The 13,686-nt window shown below is 41.3% G+C and overlaps 1 protein-coding gene across 1 annotated transcript; it reads right to left on the reverse strand.

The window, feature by feature from the left end:
- Positions 1–310: 310 nt before the first annotated feature.
- Positions 311–12,196, reverse strand: nfx1 (nuclear transcription factor, X-box binding 1). The gene is made up of 23 exons (XM_020087797.2): positions 11,907–12,196; positions 9,991–10,920; positions 9,439–9,600; positions 9,034–9,111; positions 8,784–8,889; positions 8,376–8,447; positions 8,143–8,282; positions 7,929–8,028; positions 7,627–7,844; positions 7,021–7,118; positions 6,595–6,625; positions 6,427–6,509; positions 6,017–6,125; positions 5,695–5,814; positions 5,524–5,603; positions 5,197–5,427; positions 4,174–4,247; positions 3,981–4,082; positions 3,742–3,879; positions 3,559–3,625; positions 1,582–1,727; positions 1,378–1,482; positions 311–1,176 (listed from the first exon to the last, which is right to left on the reverse strand). Exons 1-23 carry the CDS (start codon positions 11,923–11,925, stop codon positions 1,101–1,103), a joined length of 3,285 nt encoding a protein of 1,094 aa, XP_019943356.2. The 5' UTR covers positions 11,926–12,196; the 3' UTR covers positions 311–1,100.
- Positions 12,197–13,686: the final 1,490 nt, after the last annotated feature.

Raw genomic sequence — 13,686 nt, forward strand, 5'->3', positions numbered from 1 at the left:
AATATATTTAAGGCAGTGTGTTATTTCATGGGATATATTGGTGACAACAAACATAAAAAGATTTTAGTCACAATCAAATGGGAATAAATTAACTTGGTGCTATGCTAAGTATGATGGATTTCAGCGAACGTAAACACGTCACGGGAGTGAAGTAAAAGCCACAGAGTTCATATTAACAATTTTCTTCAGTGATGCATAAAAGTAGAAGTATGGAGGAATAGACTGTTATAGAGTCGTTTGAAATATTTCAGTTGTCGAGATCTGTAGCTAATGATTTAATAAAAAGAAATTGTAAGTGGAAACACTCGAGTAAAATAAAATATGCAGCAGTTTAATGACTGAAATGGTTCAAAAGCAAGAGAAAAACTCATCCTTACAGTTTAAGTGTCTTTAACCAAGACACAAATCATCATCATCATCAGGTGCACAAGTTCTGAGTCTGACCTCAAAACACCTTAAGGTTTGACTAAAGAAGAGTTTTTCAGAAAACGCAGCACCACATCTGGGTCATAGCTGTTTGGAACAAAGCTCTCTCGGCGCATTGCAGCCCACTCCTACCTACACACAAACTCAATCAGCAGAGGTTTACTGAAGCCTTGGCTCGATACCAGCAGAGAAAACAAAAGGTACCCGGCGGCTGATATTCTGCTTGGCATACTGGTGAAGAATCTCAAACAAGAGCACAATGTGAAAAACAATCAGCTGCTGACATATGAGAGTTTTGGATGAGGAGTGATTGGACTTGTTCCCTTTACGTGGGGAATAATTTGCTTTTTATTAAATTGGCTTCGATCAGGCCACAGATGAGAGAAGGAAAAGAAAACACTCTGGAGCTTTTCAAAATGTTTCACCTTCAGAATCTGAGCAAGTTCAGATCAACTTTAATATCGTAATTCACGAGGAAGTACTCTGCACTTCTTCTACTCCACCTCCGAGATTCAGGGAGGTAATCACATCTGAGAGATTTCATCAAATGATATTTTATTAGATTTTGAAGCTAGAGGGATTCTTATTGATCCTTGATAAACACAACAGGAGAAGTTTTGGCAGATGTAAAGTGATGTTTCTGAGCAAATCCCGAGGCTTGTTCTGGGCTCATGTTAGTCCTGGACGTCAAAATAATCTATCACAGGCTCTTCTTTAACCATCTTCGACCAGGAAGCTGCGCTGGAGACCCTGGAGGACAAATGAGAAGAAATATCTGTGGATCAGTTAAAAAGACCTGGACGTCATTAAAAACCAGCGTTTATCTCGAATATTCCACGAGGAAACGTAAAATCTCAAGAATTCTAAACAGAGTTTGTTGTATTTGTTACAGCGGCAGCTCATCTGTTACAGGAAGCCAGGGATAAAGAGGGATCAGGGAAGAAGACTCACTTGCTGCTGTGCTGTTTGATATGAGCAATGGGAGGAGGGGCTCTGGCAGCCGTCTCTCTCTCTATCAGTGACGTCAGGGTTGAGTTTGGACATGACGACTTCCCCCTGAACAATCGTCAAAGACACACAGATGTCCTCAAATCCACAATCTACACTTCATTTCATTAACGTGGCTCTTCCTGTATTTTGGGACAGTTCTCTTACTTATGGGCTGTGATGACCACATTGCGTTTGGGCTCGCTGTCGTAGCTCACGCTCTCCACGCCGTAGACCTCGGCGAGCTCGTGGATGATCTTCCGATGGTCTCTGTTCATGGGCGGGAAACAGTGGCTCCTCTTTGGCAGTTTTCCCTGCAGACATCAGTAATGCATGTCCATTAGGGATTTCTACCGAGAGGCATTTCTGAGCTTGGCTGACCTGCTTCAATCTGTCCTCAACAAGACTTTTACTTTTGGGGTTAGTGTTCATTTATATACATTTATGCAGTTTTAATGGCAAACACTCTCTCTAATGGTTAACCTAGATGTCATGTTCAAATAGGCTGATGGAAAATCCACATTTCTGACTTTTCTATCACTGAACCACATCTAAAATTTATTCTGTGGGTCACACAAGATGATTTATGGGAGAGGAAAGCAGAAAAGCATGTCCGCTGCACAATATCAGATTTGTGGGTGGAAAGTAAAATTACTTTGTTATAAGGGTTCACAAGTGAGAGAGGCTGGGTTCCACTGATCTAATCAGTAAGAACATATATGTGCAAACAGAAAATAAGATGGCTTCTCAGTGATTTAGGTTAACCCTGTGTACAGATCCAGGTCCAGAAAGAAATGATTTTCCTAGTTTGTGTTGGAGGAACCTGCACACAACCCTGACCTCAATCTCATCCAACACCTTTGGGATTGAGTGGAAGTGCGTGCAGACAGCGCCACCAACCTTATCACCCAACATCAGTCCTGACCTCACTAATGCTCTGGTGAATGAATGAGAGCAAATCCATGCAGCCATGATCCAAAATCTTGTGGAAAACCTTTTCATCAAGAGTGGACGCTAGTGGAGTGTTTTCAGCGTCCACATACTTTTGGGTATGTAGTGTAAGTGTGGCCTATTTTCTGTTGGCAGGGTCACTGAGCGTACCTGACTTTTTATAACCAACAAAGGGAAAATGGTGGAAAACAAAGCCTGGTCTGAAAATGGTCAACCTGCTTTGCCAGAGGATTGTTAGAGAGTAATCCAGCTAACTTTAGATTTAATAATCCTGTTTTGTGGGAATGTAGAAATCCACACAATACGACCAAAGGTAGAGAACGACGTCAGTAATGAAACAAATGTGTTCGCAGCAAATTTAAGACGTGAGAAAAGAACATTCAGAAGCCGACTGCACAGCAGTTAAGATTTGCACTCGTTGATTTGTTGAGTAAAAGACATTCAGGTGGTGAAAAACAATATTTTATATTTGGCAAAGTAACAAAAGCAACAGTTACCTTGGCAGCCTCGTCCCTAATTTCATCTATGCACTAAACAAAGAAAGAAACGTCAAGTATTTTTCCAGCTGCCCCATGAGGTACCTACTAATTTAGCCTGGCTTAGAAACCAGTTACACTAGAGGTTCGCTGTGCTGAAAGAAATCTGCAAGCTGCCACAGCTGGAGGTCCACTGGAGGATTGACCAAGCTCAAAAATAACTGAATATATGACAACTGGGTCAGAAAAAGGTACTAAGATACTGTACATGCATTAATGCCACACCTAGCCTAGCATGCAGCTGTATTTCATATTATTGGAAAGTCCTGAAAGAAGTAAGATCATGATTCATCCATGAAATATGTACGATGCTATAATCTTCAGTAAAAAGTAAGGAAAGGATGTGGTAAAGCAAATGATGCCACAGAAAGGAAATAGAGGGTTCAGCATATGTCAATAAATCTTACTTGAACATTTCATGAAGAATCTTGTTTTAGAAACTCAGTTTGCTTCATTTAATGGCAAAGTTTTTCCTCTAATAGTGTTGTATGTGAACTGAGCCTGGATTTTAGGAGCTTAATACATTTCTCTTCAGTGATTATTGCCCGAGCGCAGTGGTCAACAAACACAACCACCAGAGGGAGCATCACATGCAAACAGAGGTCATCCATCCAGCCTGTTAAATCCACCATTTTAGCAAAAGGATCCACTGACTCACCTTATTTACCAACTCAACAATATTCTTGATCTCCTCTTCTACGTCTGTGACAAATTTCAGATCTTTCCTGGAAATAGAAAAAGAAAAAAAGGGAATTAGGTTAAGCATCTGTTGGCTGTAAGGTTATGGAACAATTTAATAATAACCAATAAGGACAAATGATTTTCATGTAAAGTGTGAGACCTGGCGTCCTCTTTGAGGCTGTCGCTGTATATGGAGGGGGAGCGGACGTTGAAGGGGTCAGAGGACGAGTCAATCTGTAACGCCTCGGCCAGGCGCCGGTTTCTCTCTAAGGTAGCACACTCCAGATCACATTCAAGCCTGAGAAACATACACAAGGTTTCTGTCATAGCATCAACACTGGAGCTGTTTTAACCAACATATCATCCTGCATGACAGTCTCATCATCATTATTGTTCTACCTGGTTTGTTTCAGCTCCTTCTTAGTGAGGAGCGGGCCGATGTCCATGGAGTCTCCGAGCTGCATGTCAGACAGTTTACTGGCCATGGCGATGGCTGCATACCTGAAGATCATAAATATGATGTTTCAACAACTTCATACTCAGAAGTCTAATAGATATATAGAGGTAGAGACACTATGAAAGAGAATCTGACCTCTGATATGAACTTGCGGCCTCTGTGCAGATGACCATTTCCTTCCTTCGGCCACAATCACACTGTAGAGCGACCTGTAGAAAGGATCTGGAGTTAGACTCGACTAGAAGTGTCGGTGTTTTTGTTAAAGCGTGCCACCGCTCACGAGAGGAATTCCTGCAGCTGTGAAAGGTCTCGTTGTTCGTTTGGCAGACCGCCATCAACATGTTTTCATTTAGTCTTAATTAACCATTTGCCGCAGTTAAAAATTATTACAGCCGATATCAGTTACTGCGAGTACCACCCACCATGACGTCACTCTTTGGTCTGTGAGCGGCCATTTTGAAGCCTCGAGTTACAGATTTTTTACTGTGTTGTTTTTTGAAAACCAAAAGTAACCATATTTAGAGGAGCGGGGGTGGAGTCTGACCAAGGGCTCGAGGACACCACACGCCCACTTACACCTGTGTCATGCACCAATTGGATGTAACTAGCTGTCAATCACAGAGTACCCAAACCCTAATGCATAGTGTTTCATCGTCATCATTTACAAAACAAATGTATTGTAGAAGAATTAAAACGATTCAGATCATAAACTCCGGAAGAAAATGTTTACTGACGTTTTAAATCAAGTTTTTTTCTCATCGTCTTCTATAGAAACGGACTTATTTCTGCAACCAGTAGAGTCGCCCTCTGCTGGTCATTTGAGAAAATATAGGTTTCAGGCACTGCACTGCTTTGGCTTCCTTTTCTGGACCTGGAGTCCACATCAGTTCTTATATACAGTCAATACTTGTAGTTACAGCAAGTCTGTACATAAACTTCAGTCATTAAGGAGATCCAACACAATCATAAAACGGAGTTTTTCCACTAAAAACACTTTAGTCAGGGTCATTAGTTATTTAGTGAGGAGAAACGTTTGATGGTGTGAACATAAGCTCCAACTCTCTGAATACAGATGTAGCAGAGACCATCTGTTTAAACTTTGTCACCCATTTCTCAGTCACCAGAAGTCCAGCTGTTCTCGGTCGATGTGTTTTGTACCTTGGCAGTGCAGGTGCTGCGTGGGCAGCTGCTGCCTTTATGACAGGGAACAGCACACGGGTGGCCACAGTCTGGACGAGGCAGCGTGCAGGGCTGCTGGCAGCTGCCTTCTGCCAAGCAGTCGCCCCGGTGGCAGATCCGTCTGCAGCGGTGCATTTCACACAGCAGCGTTTTGTTACATGTCAAGCCGCAAGAAATGTCTTGCAGATGACATGGGATGTTGCTGCGTTGCTGTGGGTGGAAAAAAAAAAAAGGAGCATCACTTTACTATACTCACAGGAATTAAATACAGAATATAAGTTACACACATGAGCTCTGGGGAATTACCTCATGCTTCCCCATGCACCATTTCTGAGTGAGGTACGTGCAAGGTGGACACTTCTCTTCACTGTGGCAGTTGTGAAACACTAAACGAGAGGCGAGCGTTAACAACGAGAACAAATGGTTGGTTTAAATCTTGGTTTTAAACATGTGTGAACGGTTGTAGTTATATTTTACCTGGGTGATCACACTCGTGTCTTCTTGTGCATAGACTTTTGCACTCAGGTGGTTTGGTGCCACAGGAGATGGGTGGGTACAACACAGAGAGTCCACAGTGACACGTCAGCTCATCAAAACCTGCAAACAGAAGGAATCATGACACATTTGAGTCGCGTTGCTAAGTGACACTTAAATGCCAACTTTAATAATACAGATGGAACTAAACTAAACAAAAGATGATGTAAAAACCTCAATTTAGGTTTTTTGAATGACAGAATAACTATGTGGTCCGACTGAGACTTGGCTCATGAATTCTGTCGGACCACAGAAACTGACTCACTGGACTGCCAGCAGGGTTCACAGTTGCCACGGTGACACGGCTCCTGGCAGCGATGGAGGCCACAGTTGAGCTTGTAGCCGCAGATCAGGGGACACTTGTGCTCCACAGTCTGAATGGACACAGACAGAAACCAGGAACACAACCTCATATGGTCAGTTTGCAGAGATTGCTAAACCTTGAATACACAACACCGGAATGCTAAACACTGTTATTAGATGTAAGCTGAACTTTATTTTAAGTGTCACTTCCAGATGGTGCAAAGAGGAAACAGGAAGAGGCTATCGTCTGGCTCCTTTTTTTTTTCTTTATGAAACAGATGCAACAGACAGCAGAACTGTTGGGCCAGAGTAAGGCTGTAAAGCTAATTTTCATCTGTGGTCCCTGAGCAGGAAGACATAAAGGATACTCACCACGCAACACAGCTCGCCACACTTGTGTCGGCCACAGGAGCGTTTCTTGTTGCAGCGCCGCTCGCAGGAGAAGACAAGCTCCTCTGGAACAGAAAGCATCAAAGTGTCAGGTACGGCTGAGGGGATCTTTAATTGATTTAGTTTAATCTGAATCAGTTTGAATCTCACCCTCTTTCTGGATCGTCACACATGGGACATCCTGAAAAACAAAGATTTTAAATTGTATTGCTTTTCAAATAATTGCTTCTGAGGTTGGGCCTTTAATAGTTTTATAATCTGTCAATTTTCTTTAATGTCAATAATTATATGTATAATAATCCCAACTGGGTCAAAACAACAAAAAGGAGAAATAGAACAGAAAGGGAGAAAAAGAAGGATCAAGATAGGGCAGATAGATAAATATCTAATAATATACTGTTTAGGAGTAATAAAAAAACCTGGCTCTATTTTCCCAGCTGAATTCCTTCCACAGTTGGCTGCCAGTTGTTTGTTATAAAAAGACATCTTTCCAATCTTTGGTAACACACATTAAACAAATCAAATGACAGTGACACCGATACAGCAAACACGTGTCCCGCTGGTGTTTCAGCCCACCTTGGTCTTAGAGCCACATCTGCATCTGATAGTAGAGGTCAGCGAGCAGGGTCCACAGCCGCCCTCGTGGCACAGATTCTCACACAGATGGATGGTGTCTGAAATAACACACGTTTCATTAACTCCTTACAAACTGATAATGTGCTTCCTGTTGATGTATTTAAAACAACAGAGCAGGAGTTAGAATCCGTTTCACTGTTTCAGAATTAAAACACAAGCCAACGGAAAAATAAAGAGAACTAAGATGTGTCTTAGGGGGCTGGGTCAGCTTCAGAAAAAAAAAATGTTTTTACAACTAAATGCTAGAGGCTAAAAACCTCAAGTTAATCAATACATTATGGAAAAGCATGAAAAAAAAGAAATCTAAATGAACACACTTTGTCTGTCTGGGCCTTTCAGTTAGGGATTGTTCACGTTATGTATGAAAAGTTTCAAGATCTGTCATATGCTTTCACATCCTAGTTTCAGGTCTCTCATGAGGCCAACAGAAACTCACCACCTTAACCAGTGAATTGTTATAAGACACTAGTCGAGATTCAGTAGTTCCCGTAATGAGTGTGTCAGAACATCAGAGAACTTATTTCTAGTTGGAACTCTCTGACTCACCACTCGAGCCACAGGCCAGTGGTTGGTTGCATGTCTTTCCACAGGAAGGGATGGGATCGGAGCAGCTTTTTCGTTCTGAGTAGCCCAGCTCCAGGAGTTTAGACAGCAGCGTCTGCCCACAGGGACAAGTCTTCACCAGGGTCGGGGAGCGTGGGCACGGCTGGCATGGGCCGCGGTGGCACACCTGCTGACATCTGTGGGCTTCGCAGTCCAACATCCTGCAAAGAGAGAGACAGAGTATCAGTGGAACTGTCAGAGTAATATAAGCTTTAGTATCGACGGATGAGCGCCGTCGTACTTACTTTCCACATAATTTTTGACAGGAGAAATGTCCCGAACCATTAAATCCTTCTTTATCTGTCCCACACAGGACTGTACGATTTGTGACTCCACAGTAACAAACTACAGAAAATAAAACCAGGAGAAAATGTTATCAGTTAAATTCAAGTTCTCATAAACGACACAAAGGAGAATGTGTTTCATCGGTCACAGTCTTTTGGGTGGAGTGAGACTTACTCTGCTGAACCTGCAGCTGGCAGGGTTGACACGCTCCGCTGTGGCACACCTGTGAGCAGGTATGTTCTGCACAGTTGAGTAAAGCACAGCACACGTTGACACACTGGAGGACTGAGGCCTGTCCGCAGCGCATCGGTTGACTAGAGAGAAATCAATCGATGACAAGATTAACTCAAAGTAACGGGGAAATATTACGAAGGGGATAACAATAAAAACTAAAGATTCACACGTACCTGGTCTTCCCACATATGCAGGATTTTGTTACAAAGGCAGGACATTGTGGACAAGGCCCAGGGTGACATAAGCTGACAACAACAAAGTATAAGACAAATTATTATCTCTTTTAAACTTGTGTATATAGAGAGGTTTGTAGGATTTAATGGTGATGTTACTGATTGCAAACATGTAAATAATAATAATAAGGTTTTCTCTAAAGCCTCTAAATGTTTGGTTTATCTGCTCTTGGCTAATGAAATGATGATTTGTTTCAGTGGATTACACAATAACAAAACAAATGGTATAGCCAGATGTTAAATTTCTCACACAGCACATCAAAACTAAATCTTTGTTTGGAGCTTTTTTCATTTTGCTTTTGACATCTGGAAATTAAAAACATATCAACCTCAAAAAGTCAAGCTCACATGTTACAGGGGTGGTTACAGTCCAATCCACTTCTTTTCTTTCCACACAGGTCACCACAGCTGTGAGGAATCTCAGTGCGCTGCCACTCCGGGTTTGTCATTTTTCCTGCCAACCAAATGAAAATAAAAGAAATGAGGAACTTGTTTCACTGAAACAAATAGTATATGATAACAATTTGAATGACTCATCTAACCTGCCAAATGGCAAACTGATTTAAGTTGAATTAAATTACATGAGTGCATCACTCACCGCAGAAGCAGGTGTAGGAAGTCGGGTTTTTCAGTGAAACATTCTGACACGCTGGACAACGCCAACCTTCAGCTGAATCTGAAAAACAGCATCATCCCGAAACTAAAGCCAACTTCAGTCTTCGCAATCACTGCTACTTAAAAAAGACACATTTTTAAGTAGCATAACATGTAATGTAATGTTAGGCAACAAAAAACATTGATGTTTTGTTAACAGGGCCACGATAAGCCCCTCTGGAAAGCAGACACTCGATATTGTCCACACAGCATTATGACAGGGTATTATGTTACAAGGACCTTTTGTATGTTTTGAACCACTGTGCAGTCCTCACTGACCACAGTCCTGGTCAGCATAGCACAAAGTGTTCAGAGAGTCCAGAGTTCAGATGTTATTTAACGGTCATACCGTCTGCCTGAGAGGCTGGAGATCGAGCCCATTTCTTGATGCAGTTCAGGTGGAAGACGTGGAAGCAGCTCTGGCAGCTCCACACCGGGGCCATGAGTCGGATGATATCGCAGCACACCATGCACTCGTACTTCTCTTCGGAGAGCTGTTCAATCAGACACCCTATGGAGGGTGGGGGGGAAATGAGAGGCTCAGAAGACACCAGAAAAAATGACCTGCAATTAACTTCTTTAACCAAAAAACAGTCTTTGGCAGCTTCATCAGAGGAAACTCATGTTCGAATAAAATCTGTTCACGCCCAGTGACTTTTATCCAAATATTTCTGAAGATTAAAAAATAGGACGAGTACAGAATGATGTACATGTCACATACAAATTTAAATAATAGCAAACTTACAAGTTTTTTTTAATTAAAGTTGAGCTTGAAGAAGCTCACTACTGAAAAGAGACTGTATGCAGGGTTAGCATGACATCCTGTGCTGATAATAGTGATACAAAGGTCAGGGCAGTTGTTTTTTTTAGTTTTTTTCCCATCACAGAGTTTAATTCTAACCTGTCTGTGTCTCTTTGCTCTCCGGCATCTTGTCCCACTTTCTCGGACCAGTTCTGTGGTTTTGCTGTTGTGTCCGTCTCCCTCCTCTGGCCTGGAAGGGTGTGTGTCTCCCAGAACCTCCTCCAGCTTTACTAGTTGGATTCTGAGATGATCGGCTAAGGTCCGAGGTATCTCCACCACCTGCTCCCCCCTCTGAGGCCACCTCCTCTTGAGACGGAGGTTTAGGCGGTTTGATTGGTCCTTGTCGTCTCTTTGTCTCAGACTCTTTCCTCTGATGATCATCAAGCTGAAAGTCTGGACCTGCTCTGTTCCTCTGAGTTCGCTCTCGTATTTCCGACGGGTGTTTTTTTACTTTGGTGTCATCTGACCTCTGATGCTCTCCTGAAGTGTTGTTCTCCTTTACGTGGGGTCCTCTCTTGTTTTGTTCTATTCTCCTCTGGTCCTGGCCAAACTTCCTGGGTTTTTTAGCCCACGTGTCCTGGTCTTCATTGACGTGTTCTGAATTTCTGCTCACATCTTCTCTTCGCCAGTTTGTCCTATCAGATCCATCCATGGGATGTGCACCTAAGTGGTACCCACCTGCACCTCTGTTGCTGCCACCGTGGGGGGAGTATTCACTTCCAGGTTTTTGCCAGCCAGAGCTGGAGTTTCCATTTACATCTCTATTGCCGTCTCTCCTCCCTCTTCCTCTGCCTCGTCTTCTGGCTCCGTCCTCTCTCTCGTAGGGAGGATGCTGATGCTCTGCATGATTTGAATTATTATAACTAGACGTGGGGTTAAAGCACTGATGCAATTGTCCCAGTTGAGGAGAAGGATCATAACTGTTGCTGCTCAAGTTTCTGTCATTGTTGTATCTTGGTCGACCTCTTCTGGATCTGTGCTGATGAGACTTTTCATGTGACGTCCCATTTGGATTTAAATCAGGTGGGTCTACAGAAAGAAGAAGAGACGTCATGAAAACAACTTAATGCTGAGCAGGACATTTCACATGTGGAAAATGATCTCGTCACCTCTCTGGTAGAGGAAACATTTCTTTTTCATTTCTGCATTTTTTTTATTTGTCAGCTCACGTATTTACAATTGGTCAATAAATCAGCCACTAACTTATCACTCAGGCTTAAACGTATTTTATTTACTTCTAACTTACTTTCATAGATAAGTAGACAAATAAAAAAGGAAATCTGTGTCCTAACTGCACAATGCAAATTAAATGTATAGAATAAAACCCACACTAAAAAAGATCAATCTGAGCAGCGAGAAAACAGTAAAAGTACAATAACAAGACACAAACACTACAAATAAATAGATGAAGATTATAATTACAGAGTTAGAGTTTGTGGAGATATTAACTTTAAAAAAATCTATATATCGTCATCAGGTCAAAAACAAAAAGCCATTAAAAGTTACCAGAGACTAAAAATAGTTTAAAAAAACAAACATTTTTGATTTAAGTAAAGTGATCAATTATAATACAGATTTATTATTTACAATTATCATACGTTTCCATTGTAATTGAATTAACTTCTACTTCAGGTTACTGTCCATCCCATAATGATTCAACATGTTTACTGAGCAACGATCAAGACAAACATCAGAAACGAAAGAACAATAAACAAACACCGGGTCTCACTGCGGGCTAACATGTTAGCTTCACTTCTGTTAGCATCTGGATTCCTGAAGTCCACTGTCACTGACTGACCACACTGGGATGCTAAGGCTAACGTTAGCAACGAGCTAAAAGTGCATCATTGCCAGTCAGCTGCTGGGTCAGGTTAGCTGAAGCTAGCTAAAAGTTCAGGGTGGCTAATGCTACTAGCTGCTCAACGTCGGACGGTGACTTTAAGTAAATGTCTGGATGAAGCCGGTTCGGGTGGAAGAGTCAGACCGAGGTGGAGTGTGTTTAAAGGTCCAGGTACCTGAGGAGCCTTCAGCCATTCAGCTCCGGCTGCTGCTGCTGCTTCTCCTGCGTCGCAAGTTTGACAACAAAATGGTAGAATTTCCCCGAAATGTCACGTGTGTCCGGGTGTTTAGAGGAAGTCTGGATCTCTCCAGCTTTTCTCTTCTTGGTAGAAACGAGACGAGCTTCTTGAAAAGTCTCAAAAAGTCTCCACCTGTCTCCTCAGCTCACGTTTTCAATGCTAACTAGCTACAGGCTAGCACAGGCAACGTCAAGCTGGCGGAGGGGTGGGGGGGACCGGAACTTCCTGTTGAGGTTTTCAAATTATGAAATGCAAAATAAAATCCACACTTGCAGGGTTTATTAAAATGTTTATCACTTGCATAAGATTTTTTAGTTTTTTAATTAAAGACCTCATAGAAAAATAATTATCTCATAAACTTCATATGATGTGATTAACCTGAACATCCACTGTAAACCATAAACAGTGGAGCCATTAAATTATTATTGTTATTGTCTCTCCAAGAGCCACCTCAGCTAAAATTAAATAGTATACAATTAGATACAATTAAATGCAATTACATTTAAATTAAATTAAAATTAAATAATCCCACCATCAAATAATTCCACCACATGGCCACAAGAGGACGCTTCATGTTTGAGTTTACAATAGAAGACTTCTCTGGTGGTGGAAAAATGTATAATAATAATAATAATAATAATAATGATAATAATGAAATGCAACACTTTAAGCCCAGTTTAGCTTTTATAAATTGTATATAAACATGTATTACTTAGTCTTTTAAGCCACTATAAACATAATTGAAATGTATCATTTGTTATAAAAACATACAAAAGTGAATATTAATGAACTTGTGTTTTACGATATCGTCTTTCATGATCTGTTTAAACACGTCGTTACAGCTGTTAATAAAAACACCGTGAAACACTTGAATGTGTAAGAAACCATTTACTAAATGTTTGTATGCAGCTTATCGAGGCTGAATAAAGAGTGAGATAATGTTTTATATACTTCTGCTTATTTATCTCAGGTTGAGTCTTTGTGTGAGAGGTTCAAAGGTTCAAAGGTCATCTGCACAACAGATACAGCGCACATGTTGGCAATGAAAATCTTAAATCCCAGGCACCTCAAGCAACTCAACATGCAAGTGTCAGAAAATAAGAGCAACTAAAAATACAAATACCATACACTAGTGCAAATGAAACAATAAAATATATATTATGGTGTTTTCAATAGATTTACACTGGATTCAAAATAAAACAAGGGGATATCATTGGATTAAAAACTGGTGTAATTGAAAGATTTAACTCTGCATGGTTCAAACACAGCATGACTTAGTAAATCTATAATACATTTGTTTGCTCCCTGAACAAGCCGGTGTTTGACCTCTGCTTTGAGAACGAGGCTCAGTGTGTCTGTGGATATTATTACAGACGGGTGAGAAGTTGGTTGAAAACAGAAGGAAGCAGCTTTTGTTTCTTCAGTGGCAAAGATCCCATCTGTCTTTTAAGTAACCAGATCCTTCACTGACGTTAAAGTACCAGTGCACCATTACATCAAAATGCTTCTCACGGTTTCACAAACAAAGGAAACCAGGCTTCTGTCAGTGATATTTAATAAAAAAATATATTATACTAGTGTGCAGGATGAAAGATGTGTTTCAGAACAAACAAGATTTCAGACGTGCACTGAACTCAGAACATTTTGCAGAGAGGCTGTAAATGTCCGACTCCTTTTTTCCCCCTCAGGTGACAATGAGCTGGATCAGAAGATGAAC

This window comes from Paralichthys olivaceus, chromosome 17 (genome assembly GCF_024713975.1).
Source record: "Paralichthys olivaceus isolate ysfri-2021 chromosome 17, ASM2471397v2, whole genome shotgun sequence".
Lineage (NCBI taxonomy): Eukaryota > Metazoa > Chordata > Actinopteri > Pleuronectiformes > Paralichthyidae > Paralichthys > Paralichthys olivaceus.

Excerpts from the sequence above, each read along its gene's own strand:
- nfx1 (XM_020087797.2), bottom strand. Across the intron at positions 8,448-8,783 it reads TGTAACCACCCCTGTAACAT|CTTATGTCACCCTGGGCCTT; the intron begins GTGAGCTTGACT and ends TGTTGTTGTCAG. Across the intron at positions 5,604-5,694 it reads ACACGAGTGTGATCACCCAG|TGTTTCACAACTGCCACAGT; the intron begins GTAAAATATAAC and ends CCTCTCGTTTAG.